The sequence below is a fragment of the Coregonus lavaretus genome (assembly GCF_964263955.1).
Source record: "Coregonus lavaretus genome assembly, chromosome: 11".
In the NCBI taxonomy this organism is placed as follows: domain Eukaryota; kingdom Metazoa; phylum Chordata; class Actinopteri; order Salmoniformes; family Salmonidae; genus Coregonus; species Coregonus lavaretus.
The window spans coordinates 23,966,368-23,993,328 of NC_139998.1; the positions used below are offsets into that span (position 1 = coordinate 23,966,368).

General features: G+C 43.0%; 1 protein-coding gene across 1 annotated transcript in view; it reads left to right on the plus strand.

The window, feature by feature from the left end:
* pdhx (pyruvate dehydrogenase complex component X) overlaps positions 1 to 16,758 on the plus strand; it is a 75,516-nt gene extending 58,758 nt beyond the window's left edge. Inside the window, exons 9-11 of the mRNA XM_084171879.1 lie at positions 1,711 to 1,869; positions 8,980 to 9,044; positions 15,688 to 16,758. Of these exons, the coding sequence (XP_084028005.1) occupies positions 1,711 to 1,869; positions 8,980 to 9,044; positions 15,688 to 15,943 (480 nt within the window). The 3' untranslated portion in view covers positions 15,944 to 16,758. The remainder of the gene's footprint in view (positions 1 to 1,710; positions 1,870 to 8,979; positions 9,045 to 15,687) is intronic.
* Positions 16,759 to 26,961: the final 10,203 nt, after the last annotated feature.

The following is a 26,961-nucleotide window of genomic DNA, read 5'->3' on the forward strand; positions in this document are numbered from 1 at the left end:
CACCTATATTTGGAGTTTCTTCCATTCTTCTCTGCAGATCCTCTCAAGCTCTGTCAGGTTGGACGGGGAGCGTCGCTGCACAGCAATTTTCAGGTCTCTCCAGAGATGTTCGATCAGGTTCAAGTCTGGGCTCTGGCTGGGCCACTCAAGGACATTCAGAGACTTGTCCTGAAGCCACTGCTGCGTTGTCTTGGCTGTGTGCTTAGGGTCATTGTCCTGTTGGAAGGTGAACCTTAGCCCCAGTCTGAGGTCCTGAGCACTCTGGAGCAAGTTTTCATCAAGGATCTCTGTACTTTGCTCCGTTCATCTTTCCCTCTATCCTGACTAGTCTCCCAGTCCCTGCTGCTGAAAACCATCCCCACAGCATGATGCTGCCACCACCATGCTTCACCATAGGGATGGTGCCAGGTTTCCTCCAGATGTGACGCTTGGCATTCAGGCCAAAGAGTTCAATCTTGGTTTCATCAGACCAGAGAATCTTGTTTATCATGGTCTGAGAGTCTTTAGGTGCCTTTTGGCAAACTCCAAGCGGGCTGTCATGTGCCTTTTTACTGAGGAGTGGCTTCTGTCTGGCCACTCTACCATAAAGGCCTGATTGGTGGAGTGCTGCAGAGATGGTTGTCCTTCTGAAAGTTTCTCCCATCTCCACAGAGGAACTCTGGAGCTCTGTCAGAGTGTCCATCGGGTTCTTGGTCACCTCCCTGACCAAGGCCCTTCTCCCCCGATTGCGCAGTTTGGTCGGGCGGCCAGCTCTAGGAAGAGTCTTGGTGGTTCCAAACTTCTTCCATTTAAGAATGATGGGGGCCATTGTGTTCTTGGTGACCTTCAATGCTGCATACATTTTTGGGTACCCTTCCCCAGATCTGTGCCTCGACACAATCCTGTCTCGGAGCTCTACGGACAATTTCTTCGACATCATGGCTTGGTTTTTGCTCTGACATGCACTGTCAACTGTGGGACCTTTATATAAAAAACCTGTTTTTGCTTTGTCATTATGGGGTATCGTGTGTGTGTATATCTGCTTATATAGATATATCCCCGCTGTAAATTGTACAAGTAACTGCCAAAATAATGGAAACACTTGAGATGTGCCTTTGTAGGATGACAATGCCCCCATCTACAGGGCGCGAGTGGTCATTGAATGGGTTGATGAGCATGAAAATGATGTAAACCATATGCCATGGCCGTCTCAGTCACCAAATCTCAACCCAAATAAAGACTTATGGGAGATTCTAGAGCGGCGCCTGAGATAGTGTTTTCCACCACCATCAACAAGAGTACCAGACACTTGTGGAATCTATGCCAAGGTGCATTGAAGCTGTTCTGGCTCGTGGTGGCCCAATGCCCTATTGTTGGTGTTTCTTTTATTTTGTCTGGTACCTGTATATTCCCGCTGTAATCAGCCTACACTCCGGAGTTTTATATTTACTATTCTGATATTGTATATATTCTGTATGATGTCTATGTGGACTTGTGTCTGTATTTTGTTTTTATATTGTCTATTGCTGGCAGCACCTTCTCACTAAGGCAAATTCCGGGAATGTGTAAATGTACTTGGAGAATATAGGTGATTCTGAGTAATTGAGTCGGTCTTTCTTTAGCCCCTTCTCTTCCATCCTTCCACTCTCTCTCCCCCACAGTCCTCTTCTCGTCCTCAGTGTCTGATCTCATCTGACAGAATCTGACCTGACCTCTGACCTTTGCCTTCAGGAGCTGCCGGAGGTCAACGTCACCTGGTCGGGGGAGGGGCCTCAGGCTCTGGACTCCATTAGCATCTCCATCGCTGTGGCGACCCCAAAGGGCCTCATCACCCCCATCATCACGAATGCTGCTGACAAGGGGGTGCAAGAGATCTCAGCTAATGCCAAGGTAGGGTGGAACACTTAACACTACCGATACCTGGGCACTGTTGAGCTCACAGTTCAGAATGGTTGCCTTATGTACTGTTGGAGAAATACATGCCAGTGAGCTGCTAACTATCCAGGGCAGAGTGGAATAAAGTCATTAAATGTTATAGTATCTGAAATGGAATTAGCGTTCTCCATTATCTAATAGTAACAAAACACTCAAATTAAAGTTCTCTAAAATTAGTGTAGCACTGTACTATCACCAGCAGCCCCTAGCTCTGAAACTGCATTCCTCAAGAGCTTTCTTTTAGGTCAGGCTGGGTAATGACTTATAGTGTGAAGGCTAATTCTGAACCGCTCTCTAGGTAAACACATTAGCAGGGTTGGTGGTGTTTACCTTCTTTGACAGGGTCCAGGGAGTGTTGCAGACCTGGGTTCAAATACATATGTATTTGTTATTTAAATACCAGTAATAATGTTCTGTGTATTTGAGAATTTTCAAGTAATGTGGCCTGAATCAAATACTTCTATTGGAAGTATTTGAAAGTAATTTCAAATAACTACTTGTCTTTTCAACAAAAAACAAAATATCAAAATACTTACTTCCAAATATCTTAAATGTAAATACCCTAAATAGTATTTGAACCTGTCATGGAAAGTTATCCCTATACTTACTAAAAAATCAAAGTTCTTCCAGAGTTTTTGTAGAATCAAGATGGACTTTAATTCACAACGCAACAAAGCCGAACTGGTCTGCAGAGCAACTGAATTCCCAACACTTGGCCCTCAGTTTATATACAGTTCTATTACTGTACATTTTACATACTTTTTAGCTTAAGCCCTCCCTGTTTAGTTCTTCTGCCATTGTCTCCAAATCTTGATATTTTGACCGCTCCACCCACTCTCTTAATATATGATAGTGGCGAAATCTGACTACTCCTCCTCCTATGTATTCAGACTTGGAAACAATAGTGGCAGGACCAAGCTTTCTCATTCAAAAAAGAACAGAGCCATCTCTTATCAGTCAGGAGAAGCCTTGAGATTAGGAATTGCACACTCCTGCAGCCTGTCGCAGTTCACCAGTTTCAGAGATAGGCCCCCTCTGCATACAAAGTCTCCAACCACAAATACATTTGCACGTAAAACATCCCATCTAACCCATAACACATTATAAAACATATCAATCAATACTTAAATATGCTTTAAACATGGCAGGTCCATAACCCATTCTCAACCATATACATTTAAGACATCCCTCATGCATGGATTCATGAATAGCAGTATAATCAGTTCTCAGACATGGACAGTTCTCCTGCATAGTGTATATTTCCCACACATAGTAAGAATGAGCAGGCCCATTCCCAGGAGCCATGTCCTGACTCTGGCTCAGGCTCCCTCCTTGTGTACCACACTCTGTTTCCCTTAGTCTTACTGCTTGTCTTTGTGATTAACTAAAGTTTAAAAATATTTAACTATGTTCAACATATAGTTTTAACTTATAGTCTACTTGGGAGTCTACTGAAAAATTGGCTTCTTTCCTGTCTATTCCCATGTCTGCTTGGTCTCCTTTTCATATCGTACCGCAACCCCCTCTTTATCCAAACAGCCACCCACCCTGGATCTTGAGCCACTATGGTTTCTTCTTGTGACTGTGTATGTGGCTATGTGTATCGGGTCTTAGCGGACAAACAAGTGATGACGTTAGTTCCGTTGCTACTCCTATCTCCACAAAGCTGCACCCTTGGAAGATAGTAAAAGACAGATGAACTGAAAAACTGTGGTCATTCTGAGGCTCTTTGTCCTGACCGTGTGACCAGGTTACTCAGAAGCAACGAGAAATAATACAGGTCTATACAGGTCTATCTGTTCCTGAAGTTTATCTCCATCCCATGTCCTTGACTACACACCCAGACCAGATGCAGGGAGCTAGAGGGAACCATCATTTCTCAGAAGCACAGCATTTGTACTAAATACATGTCTCTACTATTGTTAAATTGGTTCTTAATCCATAGGCATAAAGGGCATATAGGCATTTCATTCTACAACATGCATAATTCATATAATTGGTTTGTTATGTTGTCTAAGTAGTTAACTAAACATTTCCAATAAACCCAGGTCTGGAGGGTTGTGCTTCCGGCTTCTACCACAGCATCATCTGCATCATTCTTTGCAGCTCTTAAATCTTGCACAAATTATAGTGGATTGATAAAAGAAACCAAGTCTTAATGAATTGTGAATATGTTATACAGTACATGACCATAATGTACTTGTGTTTGATAGTTTGTGCATGTCTGTTTTTTTATTTTTTTATTTTACCTTTATTTAACTAGGCAAGTCAGTTAAGAACAAATTCTTATTTACAATGACGGCCTGTTATTGGACATGAGACACTAGTTCCCTCCATTTCAACATCCGGCTATCAACTGAACATGCCATAATTATAAATAATTAATGTACATACAGATATGATGATAGATCACCATGCTAGATCAGTAGAAGGGATATATTGAGGTTTATGGTGGGGGTGGGTAAAGAGGCCTCAGCTGCCATAGGCCACATATGGAGTGTACAGAACCAGTAGTCAGTCCTTACCCTCAGGTGACTGCCTGCAGCTGGGGAGAGCGGGAGGGAGGGAGAACTCAAACACATGTACATGCACATTCATTCTTGCTCGTTCTCACGCGCACACACAACACGCTGGTGTTCCAGCTTAGGAAATAGACTTGTCTCAAGAGGCTAGTGATTAGGCTGTGTAACCAGCAGTGACAATGTAATTCCCTACAAATGATGTGGTGGACATGTGCTCCCAATTTGTGGCCAGCCACAACTGATTACTGTTCTCTAATATTTACTATCCCCAGAGCGCACACAACAGGACACACACACAACCATGTATACACACTCAGACTGTTCTCTCTCGCATGTACATTTACTACACATTAAATATGAGTCAGAAGCCTGGTTTGAGTTGGGGCAGAATGTAAACCCCTTATCAGCAGCTAATTGAATACAACATGTGGTCTGGAACAGGCACAGAGTGCTCACTGGCTACCATACCTGAACCCACAGAAAACTTGATTGCTTTTCCTTTCAGTGCTCTTATCGCAAATGTCTCCCCATGTGTTCTATTGTGTCTCTGGGTCTTTTGACATAGTGTTTTAGATAAAAGCAGCGTCACTGCAATATCTATAAAGCATATTTCCATGTGAATGAGCATGACGTTATATGAGTGTTGGATGTAGTATTATGGTACGTCATATATATTATGTTGACTTTTGAGTGATGAAGGAGTGTTTTTTGCGTTATTGTTTGTAAAGCACCCTTACATTAAAGAACTGCTCTCCTGTCTTCTCTGCTCACTGAGTCATGTCAACTCCCTTACGCCATCTAGCCAATCCACAGGTCAATTCAAGTCAATAGGGAGGGTGACACACTTAATACATTTGGTGAAGCAGCAACTTGGACTCTCACTCCACTGTAGCCAGTAAAGGGAAAATGTATAGTATACAAAGGTACTACTTTGGTTGAAGTTTACCCTGAAATTGTAATCAACAATGGTGTCAACTGGGTTAAACTTGATGATAGGCTACAGGACATGCATTCAGAGCATATAAATCAAGATGAGTCAATTGTGTGTAAATGTTAATTTAACAATGTTTATTTAGCAGAATATCTTTGTCATTAGTCTAGTGCAGTCACATTTCACCTCTGATGGCCTGCTTAGGATCCTTCTAAAGACTAATACAGTGGGGGGGAAAAGTATTTAGTCAGCCACCAATTGTGCAAGTTCTCCCACTTAAAAAGATGAGAGAGGCCTGTAATTTTCATCATAGGTACACGTCAACTATGTCAGACAAATTGAGAAAAAAAATCCAGAAAATCACATTGTAGGATTTTTAATGAATTTATTTGCAAATTATGGTGGTAAATAAGTATTTGGTCACCTACAAACAAGCAAGATTTCTGGCTCTCACAGACCTGTAACTTCTTCTTTAAGAGGCTCATCTGTCCTCCACTCATTACCTGTATTAATGGCACCTGTTTGAACTTGTTATCAGTATAAAAGACACCTGTCCACAACCTCAAACAGTCACACTCCAAACTCCACTATGGCCAAGACCAAAGAGCTGTCAAAGGACACCAGAAACAAAATTGTAGACCTGCACCAGGCTGGGAAGACTGAATCTGCAATAGGTAAGCAGCTTGGTTTGAAGAAATCAACTGTGGGAGCAATTATTAGGAAATGGAAGACATACAAGACCACTGGTAATCTCCCTCGATCTGGGGCTCCACGCAAGATCTCACCCCGTGGGGTCAAAATGATCACAAGAACGGTGAGCAAAAATCCCAGAACCACACGGGGGACCTAGTGAATGACCTGCAGAGAGCTGGGACCAAAGTAACAAAGCCTACCATCAGTAACACACTACGCCGCCAGGGACTCAAATCCTGCAGTGCAAGACGTGTCCCCCTGCTTAAGCCAGTACATGTCCAGGCCCGTCTGAAGTTTGCTAGAGTGCATTTGGATGATCCAGAAGAGGATTGGGAGAATGTCATATGGTCAGATGAAACCAAAATAGAACATTTTGGTAAAAACTCAACTCGTCGTGTTTGGAGGACAAAGAATGTTGAGTTGCATCCAAAGAACACCATACCTACTGTGAAGCATGTGGGTGGAAACATCATGCTTTGGGGCTGTTTTTCTGCAAAGGGACCAGGACGACTGATCCGTGTAAAGGAAAGAATGAATGGGGCCATGTATCATGAGATTTTGAGTGAAAACCTCCTTCCATCAGCAAGGGCATTGAAGATGAAACGTGGCTGGGTCTTTCAGCATGACAATGATCCCAAACACACCGCCCGGGCAACGAAGGAGTGGCTTCGTAAGAAGCATTTCAAGGTCCTGGAGTGGCCTAGCCAGTCTCCAGATCTCAACCCCATAGAAAATCTTTGGAGGGAGTTGAAAGTCTGTGTTGCCCAGCAACAGCCCCAAAACATCACTGCTCTAGAGGAGATCTGCATGGAGGAATGGGCCAAAATACCAGCAACAGTGTTTGAAAACCTTGTGAAGACTTACAGAAAACGTTTGACCTGTGTCATTGCCAACAAAGGGTATATAACAAAGTATTGTGAAACTTTTGTTACTGACCAAATACTTATTTTCCACCATAATTTGCAAATAAATTCATAAAAAATCCTACAATGTGATTTTCTGGGAAAAAAATTCTCATTCTGTCTGTCATAGTTGACGTGTACCTATGATGAAAATTACAGGCCTCTCATCTTTTTATTTGGGAGAACTTGCACAATTGGTGGCTGACTAAATCCTTTTTTTCCCCACTGTAGCTGATTTATGCTTGATCCTGCAATGCTGTCCGGAGGCTCCGTATGGAGGGTGTGACGCAATTGTGGAGCCTGCGGAGGCCAAATCGAGCTCCGTATTGCGATGCCGTGCGCATCCAAAAAAATTTAACAATGTGGAGCTCCGCAAAGCATAAGAAGTATGAATGACATGACTTCTACAGAGGCCGTATCGCAGTAAATGCTGTACGTCCACTGCAGATGACGGATTGACCATGCAGCGCCTTTAACTCTAAATGATTGGGAATTTTCATTAAAAGCAATAGCCTGCAGTGTTTCCTCCCACTCAGCCAATTTAGCCCTCATTGTGTTAATGAAAAAGCAATGTGTTGCCTTCGATGGGGTTCAATAGAGTGGTATTGAACTGCTATAGCTCTGTGTGTGTTGATGCCTGGGTTTATTTAAGTGATGCTAACAGAAGCTCTGGTGTGAACCCTTTTAGTAAAGCATTTGGAGTGTTGACAGTATGAACTCTGAGTGAGGGTTGCCTTTGGAGTGTTAACCATGCCAGGCTGAAGGGAGGTTGTCAGCATTTCAACATTATCGTTGAACCATGTAGTCCATACTGTATCACTGAGACTGCTAGAAACCTGATTTGATAGATATGATTGAACCAGCATCACCTCTAGACAGTAGATCATTGATTAGCCTATGGCTCACAGTTGATCCCTGACGATCTCATTTCAGAGTAAGTCAAGAGGATCATCTGACTACAGTCGTGGTCAAAAGTTTTGAATGACACATACTAATTTTCACAAAATCTGCTGCCTCAGTTTTGATGTGTTAGTGATCAGATGAATTGCAATTAATTGCAAAGTCCCTCTTTGCCATGAAAATGAACTTTTCCACTGCATTTCAGACATGCCACAAAAGGACCAGCTGCCATCATGTTAGTGATTCTCTCGTTAACACAGGTGAGAGTGTTGACGAGGACAAGGTTGGAGATCACGCTGTCATGCTGATTGAGTTAGAATAACAGACTGGAAGCTTTAAAAGGAGGGTGGTGCTTGAAATCATTGTTCTTCCTCTGTTAACCATGGTTACCTGCAAGGAAATGCGTGCCGTCATCATTGCTTTGCACAAAAAGGGCTTCACAGGCAAGGATATTGCTGCTAGTAAGATTGCACCTAAATCAACCATTGATCGGATCATCAAGAACTTCAAGGAGAGCGGTTCAATTGTTGTGAAGAAGGCGTCAGGGCGCCCAAGAAAGTCCAGTCAGCGCCAGGACCGTCTCCTAAAGTTGATTCAGCTGCGGGATCGGGGCACCACCATTGCAGAGCTTGCTCAGGTATGGCAGCAGGCAGGTGTGAGTGCATCTGCACGCACAGTGAGGCGAATACTCTTAGAGGATGGCCTGGTGTCAAGAAGGGCAGCAAAGAAGCCACTTCTCTCCAGGACAAACAAAAACCCACAAATTCGGACAAACTCCAAGCATTGATTATGCAAGAATGGGCTGCCGTCAGTCAGGATGTGGCCCAGAAGTTAATTGACAGCATGCCAGGGCGGATTGCAGAGGTCTTGAAAAAGATGGGTCAACACTGCAAATATTGACTCTTTGCATAAACTTAATGTAATTGTCAATAAAAGCCTTTGACACTTATGGAATGCTTGTAATTATACTTCAGTATACCATAGTAACATCTGACAAAAATATGTCATCACACTGAAGCAGCGAACTTTGTGAAGACCAATACTTGTGTCATTCTCAAAACTTTTGACCACGACTGTACATTAGATGACTGACTAAATGCTGATCTCTTCTCTCCAGGCACTGGCGCAGAAGGCTCGAAATGGGAAGCTGCTTCCTCATGAGTACCAGGGAGGCTCCTTCAGGTAAACACAACACGCCTTGCTATTAGGGCTGGGAATTGCCAGGGACATGATACTTAGGTGCCGATAGGATATGTATTGCGATTATCAGGATTCTATATGTATTGCGATTCGATACTGTGATTTTATAGTGATTTGATGTTCCAAAGGTATTGCTCACCATATAGTGCCTTCAGAAAGTATTCATACCCTTTTACTTAGTCCACATTTTGTTGATGCATACTTAATTCAAAATTGATTAAATAAAAACAATTCTCACCCATCTACACACAGTACCCCATAATGAAAATGAAAACATGTTTTTAGAAATGTTTGCAAATGTATTGAAAGTGAACTACAGAAATATCTAATTTACATAAGTATTCACACCCTTGAGTCAATACATGTTAGAATCACCTTTGGCAGTGATTACAGCTGTTTGGGTAAGTCTCTAAGAGCTTTGCACACCTGTATTGTACAAAAGTTTCACATTCTTTGAACAATCCTTCAAGCTCTGACAAGTTGGTTGTTGATCATTGCTAGACAGCCAATGTCAAGTCTTGCAATCGTTTTTTAAGTAGATTCAAGTCAAAACTGTAACTAGGCCACTCAGGAACATTCAACATCGTCTTGGTAAGCAACCAGTATATATTTGGCCTTGTGTTTTAGTTTATTGTCCTGCTGAAAGGTGAATTTGTCTCCCAGTGTCTGTTAGATAGCAGGCTGAACCAGGTTTTCCTCTAGGATTTTGCCTGTGCTTAGCTCTATTCCGCTTCTTTTTATAAAAATAAAACAATCCCTAGTCCTTGCCGATGACGAGCATACCCATAACATGATGCAGCCACCACCATGCTTGAAAATATGAGGAGTGGTACTCAGTGATGTGTTGTTGGATTTGCCCCAAACATAATGCTTTTTAATCAGGACATGAAGTTAATTTCTTAGCCTAATTCTTTGCAGTTTTATTGCAAACAGGATGCATGTTTTGGAATATTTTTTATTCTATGTTATTTAGGTTAGTATTGTGGAGTAGCTAAAATGTTGATCCATCCTCTATTTTCTCCTAACTCTTAACTGTTTTAAAGTCATCATTGCCTTATGGTGAAATCCCTGAGCGGTTTCCTTCCTCTCCGGCAAATTAGGAAGGACGCCTGTATCTTTATAGTGACTGTTTGTATTGATACACCATCCAAAGTGTAATGAATAACTTCACCATGCTCAAATTGATATACAATGTCATAAAAAATAATAATAATAATTACCAATTGGTGGCCTTTGCAAGGCATTGGAAATCCCTGGTCTTTGTGGTTGAATCTGTGTTTGAAATTCACTGCTCAACTGAGGGACCTTACAGATAATTGTATGTGTGGGGTACAGAGATGAGGTAGTCATAAATAAATAATGTTTAACACTATTATTGCACACACAGTGAGTCCATGCAACTTGCAGTGCATTCGGAAGTATTCAGATCCCTTGACTTTTTCCACATTTTGATACGTTACAGCCTTGTTCTAAAATGGATAAAATAAATAAAAATCCTCATCAATCTACACACAATACCCCATAATGACAAAGCGTTTGCAAATGTATTAAAAATAAAAAACAGAAACCTTATTTACAGTTGAAGTCAGAAGTTTACATACACCTTAGCCAAATACATTTTAACTCAGTTTTTCACAATTCCTGACTTTTAATCCTAGTAAAAATTCCCTGTCTTAGGTCAGTTAGGATCACCACTTTATTTTAAGAATGTGAAATGTCAGAATAATAGTAGAGAGAATTATTTATTTCAACTTGTATTTCTTTCATCACATTCCCAGTGGGTCAGAAGTTTACATGCACTCAATTAGTATTTGGTAGCATTGCCTTTAAATTGTTTAACTTGGGTCAAACGTTTCGGGTAGCCTTCCACATGATTCCCACAATAAGTTGGGTGAATTTTGGCCCATTCCTCCTGACAGAGCTGGTGTAACTGAGTCAGGTTTGTAGGCCTCCTTGCTCGCACACGCTTTTTCAGTTCTGCCCACACATTTTCTATAGGATTGAGGTCAGGGCTTTGTGATGGCCACTCCAATACCTTGACTTTGTTGTCCTTAAGCCATTTTGCCACAACTTTGGAAGTATGCTTGGGGTTATAGTCCATTTGGAAGACCCATTTGCGACCAAACTTTAACTTCCTGACTGATGTCTTGAGATGTTGCTTCAATATATCCACATAATTTTCCTTCCTCATGATACCATCTATTTTGTGAAGTGCACCAGTCCCTCCTGCAGCAAAGCACCCCCACAGCATGATGCTGCCACCCCCGTGCTTCACGGTTGGGATGGTGTTCTTCGACTTGCAAGTCCCCCCCCATTTTTCCTCCAAACATAATGATGGTCATTATGGCCAAACAGTTCTATTTTTGTTTCATCAGACCAAAAAGTACGATCTTTGTCCCCATGTGCAGTTGCTAACTGTAGTCTGGCTTTTTTATGGCGGTTTTGGAGCAGTGGCTTCTTCCTTGCTGAGCGGCCTTTCAGGTTATGTCGATATGGGACTCGTTTTACTGTGTATATAGATACTTTTGTACCTGTTTCCTCCTGCATCTTCACAAGGTCCTTTGCTGCTGTTCTGGGATTGATTTGCACTTTTCGCACTAAAGTACGTTCATCTCTAGGAGACAGAACGCGTCTCCTTCCTGAGCGGTATGACGGCTGCGTGGTCCCATGGTGTTTATACTTGCGTACTATTGTTTGTACAGATGAACGTGGTACATTCAGGCGTTTAGAAATTGCTCCCAAGGATGAACCAGACTTGTGGAGGTCTACAATTTTTTTTATGAGGTCTTGGCTGATTTCTTTTGATTTTCCCATGATGTCATGCAAATAGGCTCTGAGTTTGAAGGTAGGCCTTGAAATACATCCACATGTACACCTCCAATTGACTCAAATGATGTGAATTAGCCTATCAGAAGTTTCTAAAGCCATGACATAACTTTCTGGAATTTTCCAAGCTGTTTAAAGGCACAGTCAACTTAGTGTATGTAAACTTCTGACCCACTGGAATTGTGATACAGTGAATTCTAAGTGAAATAATCTGTCTGTAAACAATTGTTGGAAAAATTATGTGTGTCATGCACAAAGTAGATGTCCTAACCGACTTGCCAAAACTATAGTTTGTTAAAAAGAAATTTGTGGAGTGGTTGAAAAACGAGTTTTAATGACTCCAACATAAGTGTATGTAAACTTCCGACTTCAACTGTACATAAGTATTCAGACCCTTTGCTATGAGACTCGAAATTAAGCTCAAGTGCATCCTGTTTCGATATATCAACCTTGAGATGTTTCTTCAACTTTATTGGAGTCCACTTGTGGTAAATTCAATTGATTGGACATGATTTGGATAGGCACACAGCAAGGTTCCACAGTTGATAGTGCATGTCAGAGCAAAAACCAAGCCATGAGGTCGACGGAATTGTCTGTTGAGCTCCAAGACAGTATTGTGTCGAGGCACAGATCTGGGGAAGGGTACCAAAAAATGTCTGCAGCATTGAAGGTCCCCAATAACACAGTGGCCTCCATCATTCTTAAATGGAAGAAGTTTGGAACCATCAAGACTCTTCCTATAGCTGGCCGCCTGGCCAAACAGAGCAATCGGGGGAGAAGGGCCTTCGTCAGGGAGATGACCATGAACCCGTTGGTCACTCTGACAGAGCTCTAGAGTTCCTCTGTGGATATGGGAGATCCTTCCAGAAGGACGACCATCTCTGCAGCTCTCCACCATCCTCAGTAAAAGGCACATGACAGCCCGCTAGGAGTTTGCCAAAAGGCACATAAAGACTCTCAGACCATGAGAAACAAGATGCTCTAGTCTGATGAAAGCAATATTGGAATCTTTGGCCTCAATGCCAAGCGTCACGTCTGGAGGAATCCTGGCACCATCCCTACGGTGAAGCATGGTGGTGGCAGCATCATGATGTGGGGATGTTTTTCAGTGGCATGGACTGGGAGACTAGTCAGGATCGAGGGAAAGATGAACGGAGCAAAGTACAGAGAGATCCTTGATGGAAACCTGCTCCAGAGCGCTCAGGACCTCAGGCTGGGGCGAAGGTTTACCTTCCAACAAGACAACGACCCTAAGCAAACAGCCAAGACAACGCAGGAGTGGCTTCGGGACAAGTCTCTGAATGTCCTTGAGTGGCCCAGCCAGAGCCCAGACTTGAACCCGATCGAACATCTCTGGAGTTACCTGAAAGTAGCTGCGCAGTGACTGTTCATCCAACCTGACAGAGCTAGAGAGGATCTGCAGAGAATAATGGGAGAAACTCCACAAATATAGGTGTGCCAAGCTTGTGGCATCATACCCAAGAAGACCCTAGGCTGTAATCGCTGCCAAAGGTGTTTCAACAAAGTACTGAGTAAAGGGTCTGAATACTTATGTAAATGTGATATTTCAGTTTGCAAAAATTTGCTAAAATTTCTAAACTTTTATTTTTGCTTCGTCATTATGGGGTATTGTTTGTAGATTGATGAGGACATATCTTTTTAAATCCCTTTTAGAATAAGGCTGTAACAAAATATATAAAAAGTCAAGGGGTCTGAATACTTTCCGAATGCCATGTATGTGACTTATTAAGCATATTTTTACTCCTGAACTTCTTTGGCTTCCCATAATGAAGGGGTTTAATATCTATTGACTCAAGACATTTCATCTTTTCACATTTTATTAGTTTGTAAAAACATCATTCCACTTTGACATTATAGGGTATAGTGTGTAGGCCAGTGACTGATTTTAATACATTTTAAAGTCAGGCGGTTACACAACAAAATTTTGAAAAAGTCAAGGGGTGTGAATTCTTTCTGGAGGCACTATGTCTGCTGCAGAGAGCCATGAGAAAACACGTTTTGATCAGTCATGGAAATGTAAGTGCTGAAAACAAATTGGCTCCCTATTTAAAAAAAGATGGAGAACAAGCTATGAAGCAAAAGTTTTGGTGCAGGTACAGCCAGCTAACACAACAAATAATATTGCGATAATGTAAAAACTATACGATATATCGTCAAAATACTATACGATATATCGTTTCTCTTTGTAACTGTATCGACTTTTGTGTGAATCGGTCTTTGACTCAGGTTCTTACTCAGCACTTCACATGGTCTTCAACATTTAAGTATAGAGACTTACAGGTCTACGGTGTGGGAGACCATGTGTTGCAGCAAGGTACTCAATAGCTGTATCTGTATCACCGCCGACTTCACTATTATTACAATCTGCAGTTTGTGCCAGGTGTCATGTAAAAATCTTCCCAGCGTGAATTAGTTCCCAATCGTTCTGATTGTGTTGTGATTTGTGACATGTTGTACAAATTTTCACAGCTTGAAAATGTTGCCAGTCAATAATTGCACGTGCGTCTGTGTGGATGGCTGAGCTCGTGCAGATGTTTCTCTCACACCCCCTCGCCCTTGACTTAGTTAGCTAACTAGCATAATTAGCTGTAAACTGGTCGAGATGGCTTGTTCTCAGAGGTGTGCAGTTTTAACTTGTTTGTATAGCTAGTTAATTAAACAAATATATGCACTGTCAATCGAAAACGTAGCGCCCAAGTCTTTGCAATCGCAAAAAATCTCTCCTCACATAAACCCTCAGCACTTTGACGCGCGAGTCCAGGTATTTATATGTTGACCTCACGTCTCAACAAGCTTCTTATTGGTCAGAGTCAATACTACTGGCCACCATTGATTGGCAGATATGTGACACAAATGCGCATGCCCACAGAACAGTTTTTTGAGGTCGAGGGAGGGTGTGAGAGAGACATCCGCACGAGCTCAGCCATCCAATTATTGAACTGGGAACATTTTCACGCTGGGAGAAATTCCGTCACAATCGGAACACAATCCAAATGATCAGAACGATTGGGAACGATTTCACGCTGGGAATGATTTTTTTACATGGCACCAGGCATTAGGTAATAATTTCCTGTATAGTTCAGTGGGCTGCTGATAGGGAAGCAGTCCTAAATGTCCTACTATTAGTTATAATCCAGCCCCACATAATAGCTAGACCATATATTATGCATATTATACATTATCACATGCAGGCATGAAGAGAATATGTGGCCAGACGACAAGAGCCATCAATTACGTGGCCATCCATTCCAGTGGAGGGGAGGGCGGCCTGTTTTAACTCATTATAATTAATGGGGTCATTTAGACATAAATGGGGTTTCTGTCTCGGAGAGGAGGATAATTAATTCCTACAGAGGATGTGAGTTCTTTCTATCTCTCCTTGAAGATGTATGCATACTACCTCACTCGTTCCATCCCTCCCTTTATCCATCCATCCCCCAGGCCTGTCTGTCAGGCACACAGCAAATTGCCTATGGATGTTATTGCTCACCAGACACAGGGCTAGGATGGTCTCTCTCTGTGTTCACCTCAGGCTGTTAGAAGTGGCACATTGTCTTTATTTGTCTATTGAGGAAATGTTCCCTCTCGAATCCACTTGTATTCAGTTTTATTCACCAATGTATTCCACTGCTCTGTTGTATTCTGTTTGATTTCTCCTTCCTTCCTTCTCTCTATCGCTTCTCCCCCTATTTATTCCTCCCGATTCCTCTCACAAATCAAATTATCTTTATTGGCATGAAAGTTGAAATCCCTTTCCCTCGCTCTCTCTCTCTGACAGTATTTCTAACCTGGGAATGTTTGGCATCAGTGAGTTCAGTGCGGTGATCAACCCTCCCCAGGCGTGTATCCTGGCTGTGGGCACCTCAAGGGCTGTGCTGCATCTGACAGAGGAGACCGGTGCCCTGAGCACCCAGCAGCTGATGACCGTCACCCTGTCCAGCGATGGGCGCCTTGTGGACGATGAGCTGGCATCACGCTTCCTGGACAAGTTCCGTGCCAACCTGGAGCGGCCGCAGCGCATGGCACTGGCCTGAGATAGAGGGGGATGGAGAGAGAGGGAGTGAAGGAGAGCGAGGGAAACACTTCCATCATGAAGCCTATTTCATGCTTGTAAGAGAAGCGGTCATAGACAGTTACTTGCAGTTCATTTTAACTAAATTAACATGTCAATGTTAGGTGTGCTATTGGCTTGTACATATACATAGTGTATTTAGTTGTTTTGACTGTTTATGACCTATGCTATGTCCTAAACATCACTCATAAGGCTTTGGGATGGAGGTGTGTAAGTGTACTATTGCTGGAGAGGTTTATGTTCTGTAGTGGAGCCCCGGACAAATGTTACCATAGCAGGGTACATCCCAGTTAACCTGTGGGAGGTGGGAGCTATTCTAACACAACATGTTGGTATATAAAGTGGCTATTCTAGTTAGTCCCATATATCAAGTCCCAATGCAATGACCCATGTCACAATTAGTTCTCATTCATTCACCTGGACAATGCAAACATTTTTGTACATTTCTCACGTGTTTATTATGGGCCATCGACAGCACTGCGTTTCTTCTGTTAATCATTCTACCCCTGACGGAGTGAGTGGCACTTTGAAATTCCTCTGAACATTCTGACTGTTGTGATTGTAGGTTCTGTTGGGTCTCCTGATTTAGGTTATGACGAAAGCAAACAAGCCTACTGAAATCTCTCATGATTGTGTATATAATAGATTTTAACTTATTTAAAATTCAAATTAGTCTATCATAACCACCCCGAAACAGATGTCAAAAAATACATATGACAAAGCAAACCCAATAAACTGCATATTTTCTGTTCAACCCACAAAAGGCTTCCTACTGTTCTGTATGTTTTATTTACCTGTGTCTCCTCCATCCTGACTTATATAACCTTCGCCAGTGTAAATACAGATGTGTCTGGGTCTATGTGTGCTTAATTGGAATCTGAAGCCAAAGATTGCGTCATGGCTATTGCATAGAAACCAATTAGGATAGTTTGATGGGTAGAGAGGGGTGTTAAGCCTCCGGCGGCAGATGGGTTTGCGCTCTTAAGTTTAGAACAGCTGTTTACATATGTGTGTCAGCACTGGAGGGGCATTGTATCCTCCATAAACACACAGACACTTTAGAAATGTCCAGTGTGTCCAATGACATTATCAACATCCCACACCTTCCCTTTACCCCAACAGAGCCCTCTGTGGCCCTAACAGAGCTCACCTTTGTTACATCAGAGGTGCTCTATGTAATTCTGATTGGAGATCTGAGGCATTCCCTCATGCTTCTACATCTGCATTGCTTGCTTTTTGGGGTTTTAGGCTGGGTTTCTGTATAGCACTTTTGTGACATCTGCTGATGTAAAAAGGGCTTTATAAATACATTTGATTGATAAGTAGCGTGTTGAGGGGTAGGTAGCGTGTAAAGGAAAGTTTGAGAGTATGGGTGCTGTAACGAAAAGTGTTCTCATTGGACAAGTCCACGTATGACCTGTTTCAAAGCGTTTCTCACATTCTGTATCACCTACTACCATACCCCGTTCAAAGGCACTTAAATATTTTGTCTTGCCCATTCACCCGCTCTCTGAATGGCACACTTACACAAGCCATGTCTCATGGCTTAAAAATCCTTTAACCTGTCTCCTCCCCTTCATCTACACTGAATGAAGTGGATTTAATCAGTAAGGGATCATAGTGTTCACCTGGATTCACCTATGTCATGGAAAGAGCAGGTTCCTAATGTGTTGTATACTCAGTGTATATGTCATTGTCTTTCAGGAAATTGCTGATTCTATCTACTGTAGGTACAGGAAATTCAGACACTAGCTATTTTTAACATCTCAGAAAGGCTATGGTATTCCATGTGTTTCAAAGGAGAAAATAACACACAAATGAAACATGAAATCCACTAAAACTATACTGGTTACAATTACCAGGACCCAATTAAGAGTCCCCTCCTAAAAGGCAAAACCCAGGGTCCCTCCCACTATTTCACCGGTGACAGTGCTGGTTTCCATCCCTCACACTGCATACAACCACACTACAATGACCGTGGTGAGAGAACATTTTGTTCTTCCTTTGAGGTTGGCTGGAGCCGTTGCTTTGGTAGCAGGGAAAGAAGTGTGCGCGTTCTGTGTTGGGGGGAGGGGGAGTGGGGGGAGATGCAGGCCGGGGTGCAAGGGGCATACAGGCAATTGGCACCACACAGCTGCTTTCTACAGTGCGCCCACTGTTCTTCCACCCATTTCCACACGCACCCAGCCACTGTCTCCTAGTTACCATGGTGATGGAAGGTGCGCTAAAGAAAGAGAAAAGGACAAACACCCCTGAACATTTCAGCTGGAGTTATAACCACCTCGCTACAATATAGGGGAAAGACTCATGTTGTTTATGTTGTTACACAATGCCAGCTATTCTGTTCCCACTGTCCCTATCTCTCACACAACCCTGAAAAGCCATCTGAAAATGTAGTGGCGTTCAGCTGTTGTTTCTGATATTGCCATAACATATTACATTTTATGTACAGTGGAGGAAAAAAGTATTTAATCAGCCACCAATTGTGCAAATTCTCCCACTTAAAAAGATGAGAGACCTGTAATTTTCATCATAGGTACACGTCAACTATGACAGACAAAATGAGGGGGGAAAAAATCCAGAAAAATCACATTGTAGGATTTTTAATTTATTTATTTGCAAATTATGGTGGAAAATAAGTATTTGATCAATAACAAAAGTTTCTCAATACTTTGTTATATACCCTTTGTTGGCAATGACACAGGTCAAACGTTTTCTGTAAGTCTTCACAAGGTTTTCACACACTGTTGCTGGTATTTTGGCCCATTCCTCCATGCAGATCTCCTCTAGAGCAGTGATGTTTTGGGGCTGTCACTGGGCAACACAGACTTTCAACTCCCTCCAAAGATTGTCTATGGGGTTGAGATCTGGAGACTGGCTAGGCCACTCCAGGACCTTGAAATGCTTCTTACGAAGCCACTCCTTCGTTGCCCGGGCGGTGTGTTTGGGATCATTGTCATGCTGAAGGACCCAGCCACGTTTCATCTTCAATGCCCTTGCTGATGGAAGGAGGTTTTCACTCAAAATCTCACGATATATGGCCCCATTCATTCTTTCCTTTACATGGATCAGTCGTCCTGGTCCCTTTGCAGAAAAACAGCCCCAAAGCATGATGTTTCCACCCCCATGCTTCACAGTAGGTACGGTGTTCTTTGGATGCAACTCAGCATTCTTTGTCCTCCAAACACGACGAGTTGAGTTTTTACCAAAAAGTTATATTTTGGTTTCATCTGACCATATGACATTCTCCCAATCCTCTTCTGGATCATCCAAATGCACTCTAGCAAACTTCAGACGGGCCTGGACATGTACTGGCTTAAGCAGGGGGACACGTCTGGCACTGCAGGATTTGAGTCCCTGGCGGCGTAATGTGTTACTGTTGGTAGGCTTTGTTACTTTGGTCCCAGCTCTCTGCAGGTCATTCACTAGGTCCTCCTGTGTGGTTCTGGGATTTTTGCTCACCGTTCTTGTGATCATTTTGACCCCACGGGGTGAGATCTTGCGTGGAGCCCCAGATCGAGGGAGATTATCAGTGGTCTTGTATGTCTTCCATTTCCTAATAATTGCTCCCACAGTTGATTTCTTCAAACCAAGCTGCTTACCTATTGCAGATTCAGTCTTCCCAGCCTGGTGCAGGTCTACAATTTTGTTTCTGGTGTCCTTTGACAGCTCTTTGGTCTTGGCCATAGTGGAGTTTGGAGTGTGACTGTTTGAGGTTGTGGACAGGTGTCTTTTATACTGATAACAAGTTCAAACAGGTGCCATTAATACAGGTAACGAGTGGAGGACAGAGGAGCCTCTTAAAGAAGAAGTTACAGGTCTGTGAGAGCCAGAAATCTTGCTTGTTTGTAGGTGACCAAATACTTATTTTCCACCATAATTTGCAAATAAATTCATTAAAAATCCTACAATGTGATTTTCTGGAAAATGTTTTCTCTCAATTTGTCTGTCATAGTTGACGTGTACCTATAATGAAAATTACAGGCCTCTCATCTTTTTAAGTGGGAGAACTTGCACAATTGGTGGCTGACTAAATACTTTTTTTCCCCACTGTAAGTCGCTCTGGATAAGAGCGTCTGCTAAATGATGTAAATGTAATGTACTTGAAAATGTATCAATTGACCAATTCGGCACATTTGGGCAGACTTTATACAAAATAGTCCAGTATTGTAATGCTTCACTGGATCAATCTGAAACTATTTGAGAACATTCCCAGTGCCAAACCAGTTGGAGAAATGTCCTAGAACATTACCAAAATTGAAATTAAATGTAACCATGTTAGAACTTGTAGGAAATGTTCTGTTAAAGTAATGAAAACAACATTTTGTTTTTGAAGTTACTTAAATGTGCTGAGAAAGCCAAATAAATATACTGCAACATTCCCAGAAAGTTGTGGGAAGGTTGTATACAAAATAGCCATAAGACAACCATGCTCTCACCAAGCTATAAAAAACATATGGTTCTCAGAACGTTACGTGCTAGCAGGGTAGTTACGACCAAAGGATTCAGACATTTTGCCAGCCTTCTGCCAGAGACAGTGACATTTCCTTCCGTGCCTGTCTCTGTCATACACCCCAATCTCATTACCCAGAACGTCTGGAGTCAGGGACCGCTCACTGCAGAGGAACACATCCGATTGGCTGTTTTAGAAGAGACATGGATTTGATTAAATGAGGGCTGAGTCTTAAGGAAGGAGAGCATGGTGTAGTGGCTGTGGTGTAGGGCTGAAGGTCAGACTTACAGACACACAGCATGGCGAGTCACGTGACATCAGTAGTACCACGGGCAGTTGCCATGGAGACAGAAGAGGGCCAATACTGTCATGGTGTGATGTTTTTTCTGTTATACTAGCGTCCAGATGTCCTTCAGATCCGACTTATGATGTGTGTGTGCACGTGTGCATGCGTGCGTGCATGTGACCATGAGTGTTTTGGAGCTTTGGTTGAAGGGATCTAACATAATGGACTAACAGAATGGAGATGTTTGATTACAGACCCAATGGGGAACATGCATGCCAGGCAGACAGCCTGCTGCTCATTGTGATGTAGGGGGAAAATAAACGGGGGGGGGGGGGCTTCATTCAACATTGGGAGAGAGAGAGGGAGACAGACAGAGGGATGAACTCCACCGCCCCACGCCCCTCTCTCTCCCTCGGCTCTACCACTCCAACCCTCTCTCTCTCCCTCCGCCTTACCCCTCCCTGTCCTCCACCCACTGAGCTTCATCAAAGCAGTGAACCATACATTCATGTCTTAACAGTTCCAGGCCTTTCAGAGGAAGCCCATGCTAGGTTTATATAAAATATCTAATGAAGAAGACGGATGGATAGATGTTGCAGCTGTTGCTTTTAGTTCCCATTCATATGGAGCGATTTCAGTGCCAACATACATTTTATTTGAATTCCATAATTTTGAATTTGTGTTAGAATATAGTGTTTGAATTTAAATAGTTTTGAATTTGTAATGGACAAATTGAATAATTTAATTAATAAATGTAACTTTTATTTCATGATTTGAAACTGAATTGAATGAATATTGCATTCCGTTTTAAAATTCAATTGAATATTCAAGTTCAATATTTATATATTCAGTTTCAGTATGGTCTATTATTTTCGTAGCTGTCCATTTACCACCACAAACTGATGCTGGCACTAAGACCGCACTCAACAAGCTGTATAGGGCCATAAGCTCATCCAGTGGTGGCGCTGCTGATTTGAATGCAAGAAAGCTGAAACCCATTTTACCTAATTTATACCAGCATGTCATGTGTGGAACTAAAGGCGAAAATCTCTAGATCTCCACACACAGAAATGCATACAAAGCTCTCCCTCGCCCTTGGTTTGGCAAATCTGACTATAACTCGATCCTCCTGATTCCTGCTTACGAGCAAAAACTCAAACAGGAAGTACAAGTGTCTCGCTCAATACGGAAGTGGTCCGATGAAGCGAATGCTAAACTACAGGACTGTTCCGCTAGCGCAGACTAGAATATGTTCAGGGATTCATCCGATGGCATTGAGGATTTTACCACGTTAGTCACCGGCTTCATTAATAAGTGCATTGACGACGTTGTCACCACAGTGAATCAAATCCTACTATACAGGCTCTGACGCTCGTCGGATATGGCAGGCCTTGCACTCTATCACCGATTTCAAAGGAAAACCCAGCAGCAAAATGCCCAGTGAAGTGAGCCCAACAGACGTGCTAAATACCTTCTATGCTCGATTCGAGATGTGCTGACCAGCTGGCAAGTGTCTTCACTGACATTTTCAACCTCTCCCTGACCCAGCCTGTAATACCTACATGTTTCAATCATACCACCATAGTCCCTGTGCCCAAGAACGCCAAGGTAACATGTCAAATGACTATAGCACTCACATCTATAGCCATTAAATGCTTCGAAAGGCTGGTCATGGCTCACATCAACACCATCATCCCAGACAACCTGGACCCACTCAAATGCGTATACCGCCCCAACAGATCCACATATTATACAATCTCTATTGCACTCCACACTGCCCTTTCCCACCTTGACAAGAGGAATACCTATGTGAGAATGTTGTTCATTGACTACAGCTCAGCGTTCAACACCATAGTGCCCTACAAGCTCATCACTAAGCTAAGGACCCTGGGACTGAGCACCTCCCTCTGCAACTGGATCCTGGACTTCCTGACGGCCCGCCCCCAGGTGGTGAGGGTAGGCAACAACACATCCGCCACGCTGACCTTCAACAAGGGGGCCCCTCAGGTGCGTGCTTAGTCCCCTTCTGTACTCCCTGTTCACCTACGACTGCGTGGCCGCACACGACTCCAACACCATCATTAAGTTTGCAGACGACAAGATGATGGTAGACCTGATCACCGATGACGATGAGACAGCCTATAGGGAGGATGTCAGAGACCTGACAGTGTGGTGCCAGGACAACAACCTCTCCCTCAACGTCAACAAGACAAAGGAGCTGATCTTGGACTACAGGAAATGGAGGGCCGAACACTCCCCCATTCACATTTACAAGGCTGTAGTGGAGCAGGTCGAGAGCTTCATGTTCCTCAGTGTCCACATCTCTAATTATCTATCATGGTCCACACACACCAACACAGTCAGGAAGAGAGTACGACAATTCCTTTTCCCTCTCAGGAGACTGAAATTATTTGGCATGGGCCCTCAGATCCTCAAAAGCTGCACCATTGAGAGCATCTTGACTGGCCGCATCACCGCTTGTATGACAACTGCTTGGCATCCGACCGCAAGGCGCTACAGAGGGTAGTGCGTACAGCCCAGTACATCACTGGGGCCAAGCTCTCTGCCATCCAGGACATCTATACCAGGAGGTGTCAGAGGAAGGCCCTACAAATTGTCAAAGACTCCAGCCACCGAAGTCATAGACTGTTCCCTCTGCTACCGCACAGCACGCGGTACCGATGCACCAAGTCTGGTACAAACAGGAACCTGAACAGCTTCTACCCCCAAGCCATAAGACTGCTGAATAGTTAGTTAAATAGTTAACCAAACAGCTACCCAGACTACCCTTTTTGCACTAACTTTTTTGTCTCGTCACATGCGCTGCTGCTGCTGTTTATTATCTTCATTTTATTCCTAGTTATATGTACATATATACCTAATTTACCTCCCTGCACATCGACTCGGTACTGGTACCCTGTGTATATAGCCAAGTTATCATTACTCATTGTGTATTTACTATTACTTTTATTATTATGTGTTTTACTTTTCTATTATTTATATATTTTCTCTGCATTGTTGGGAAGGGACGGTAAGTAAGCATTTCACTGTTAGTCTACACCTGTTGTTTTTCGAAGCATGTGACAAATAAAATTTGATTTGATTGCATTCATTGTCTGTGAAACTATCATTTCAAGTTTATCATAGTTTCATATATTCAACTACTCAGATGCCTTCAGATTATATTATTTTAAATTCAGTTCTCTAAATTCAAACTCAAAACCAGAAACAACATCCTGGTACTTTGCCAACCAGGAAGGACGAGGAAAATAGATATAATCAAAAGCTCACTGTGGTAAACAGAAACTTCTGGCTGTTTCTAAGCCAATGTGGCATGTTGAATTAGTTTTCTTCCAATTAATTTGGCTCCTACATTTGAACCATTTTGGCTATGAGCTATTATTGCTGAAAGCTACAACTCTGGAGCATGGACATGCCTTCTGTTCCCCTCTATGATGATCACATGTTGCGTTTTAAGGGAGTGTCACAAAAACCTAAAAACCCCCCATAAGAATATTGTTTTAATGCCGTGTCATAGCCCTTCTAAGGATAGCCTTTCCACTCTCTATTTAATCATGCTCTTGTGACTGACTGAGTTCGAACCAGGTCTCCTGCATGTCACAAGACTGTGTTAGCCCACTTAGCTAAAGCCTAGAGGGATAAGTTCAGGAAGTTCATCTAATTTCATCGTTAAGCTGCTTGCTTAACGATTAGCGCTTCCGCCTGATTCAGCTCATACCGAGACTCGAACTCAGGACCTCTGCCTTGCAAACACACGTGACCACCCTCCTGAAGCGTTCCAACCCACCGCGCTATTGAAAAAAGCTTTCTTCAATTGCGCAAGGAGCGACACTTCAGGCTGATGACTGAGTTTCACAGCTCCTCATCTGCTACATTCACCCCCTTAACTCACTCCACTGCGACCCCAGCAGTTGGACCAGTACAACTGTAGATCCGAGTCCAGTGGCACCATTGTAAAGGACGTCATGCTGCCTGCTTAGCGAGTACCGCTTCCCCCTGATTTAGCTCATATGGAGACTCGAACTCAGGACTTCTGCCTCGAAAACACACGTGACCGCCCTCCTGAAGGCGGTCACGTGTGCAATTGTGCAAGGTGCTACACTTCAGACTGAGTCTTCAAGATCCAGCAAGGTTACTCGCGTGGTTTGGTGATCCATGCTTATGTGATGAGAACCATGCCTGAGACCTGAAGACATGTTAGTTTGACATGTGTTAGTTTGTGTTAGACATAGTCTTGTTTCAAGCAGGCGGACACTGGCCATCTGGCATTTCGGGCAAATGCCAGATGGGCTGGTCCATCTTTAGCCCAGTGGGCCTGTCTAACTAAAATTATCATTATCTGGCTAATAATGGGGCCCTCAAGGAAAATAATGGGCCTGTGTGGGGGCCAGTTGATGATATAATGGGCCAGTGTAAAAATAATGGGCCAGTCATTGTGCTTGGTGCACATATCTTGGAAAAGTTGAGCGATCTTGCAACTATTAACTTTGATCGAAAACAGCAAAATAGATAGAATCTTGAAACCGTGGAGAGGGAAACACCTATCCAAATAGAGGAAGATTACCCTGATTAATTATCATATTTACATACAGTGGGGAGAACAAGTATTTGATACACTGCCGGTTTTGCAGGTTTTCCTACTTACAAAGCATGTAGAGGTCTGTCATTTTTATCATATGTACACTTCAACTGTAAGAGACGGAACCTAAAACAAAAATCCAGAAAATCACGTTGTATGATTTTTAAGTAATTAATTTTCATTTTATTGCATGACATAAGTATTTGATACATCAGAAAAGCAGAACTTAATATTTGGTACAGAAACCTTTGTTTGCAATTACAGAGATCATACGTTTCCAGTAGGTCTTGACCAGGTTTGCACACACTGCAGCAGGGATTTTGGCCCACTCCTCCATACAGACCTTCTCCAGATCCTTCAGGTTTCGGGGCTGTCGCTGGGCAATACGGACTTTCAGCTCCCTCCAAAGATTTTCTATTGGGTTCAGGTCTGGAGACTGGCTAGGCCACTCCAGGACCTTGAGAGACTTCTTACGGAGCCACTCCTTAGTTTCCCTGGCTGTGTGTTTCGGGTCGTTGTCATGCTGGAAGACCCAGCCACGACCCATCTTCAATGCTCTTACTGAGGGAAGGAGGTTGTTGGCCAAGATCTCGCGATACATGGCCCCATCCATCCTCCCCTCAATACGGTGCAGTCATCCTGTCCCCTTTGCAGAAAAGCATCCCCAAAGAATGATGTTTCCACCTCCATGCTTCACGGTTGGGATGGTGTTCTTGGGGTTGTACTCATCCTTCTTCTTCCTCCAAACACGGCGAGTGGAGTTTAGACCAAAATGCTCTATTTTTGTCTCATCAGACCACATGACCTTCTCCCATTCCTCCTCTGGATCATCCAGATGATCATTGGCAAACTTCAGACGGGCCTGGACATGCGCTGGCTTGAGCAGGGGGACCTTGCGTGCGCTGCAGGATTTTAATCCATGACGGCGTAGTGTGTTACTAATGGATTTCTTTGAGACTGTGGTCCCAGCTCTCTTCAGGTCATTGACCAGGTCCTGCCGTGTAGTTCTGGGCTGATCCCTCACCTTCCTCATGATCATTGATGCCCCATGAGGTGAGATCTTGCATGGAGCCCCAGACCGAGGGTGATTGACCGTCATCTTGAATTTCTTCCATTTTCTAATAATTGTGCCAACAGTTGTTGCCTTCTCACCACGCTGCTTGCCTATTGTCCTGTAGCCCATCCCAGCCTTGTGCAGGTCTACAATTTTATCCCTGATGTCCTTACACAGCTCTCTGGTCTTGGCCATTGTGGAGAGGTTGGAGTCTGTTTGATTGAGTGTGTGAACAGGTGTCTTTTATACAGGTAACGAGTTCAAACAGGTGCAGTTAATACAGGTAATGAGTGGAGAACAGGAGGGCTTCTTAAAGAAAAACTAACAGGTCTGTGAGAGCCGGAATTCTTAATGGTTGGTAGGTGATCAAATACTTATGTCATGCAATAAAATGCAAATTAATTACTTAAAAATCATACAATGTGATTTTCTGGATTTTTGTTTTAGATTCCGTCTCTCACAGTTGAAGTGTACCTATGATAAAAATTACAGACCTCTACATGCTTTGTAAGTAGGAAAACCTGCAAAATCGGCAGTGTATCAAATACTTGTTCTCCCCACTGTATTTATTCATGGCTCTACCGACT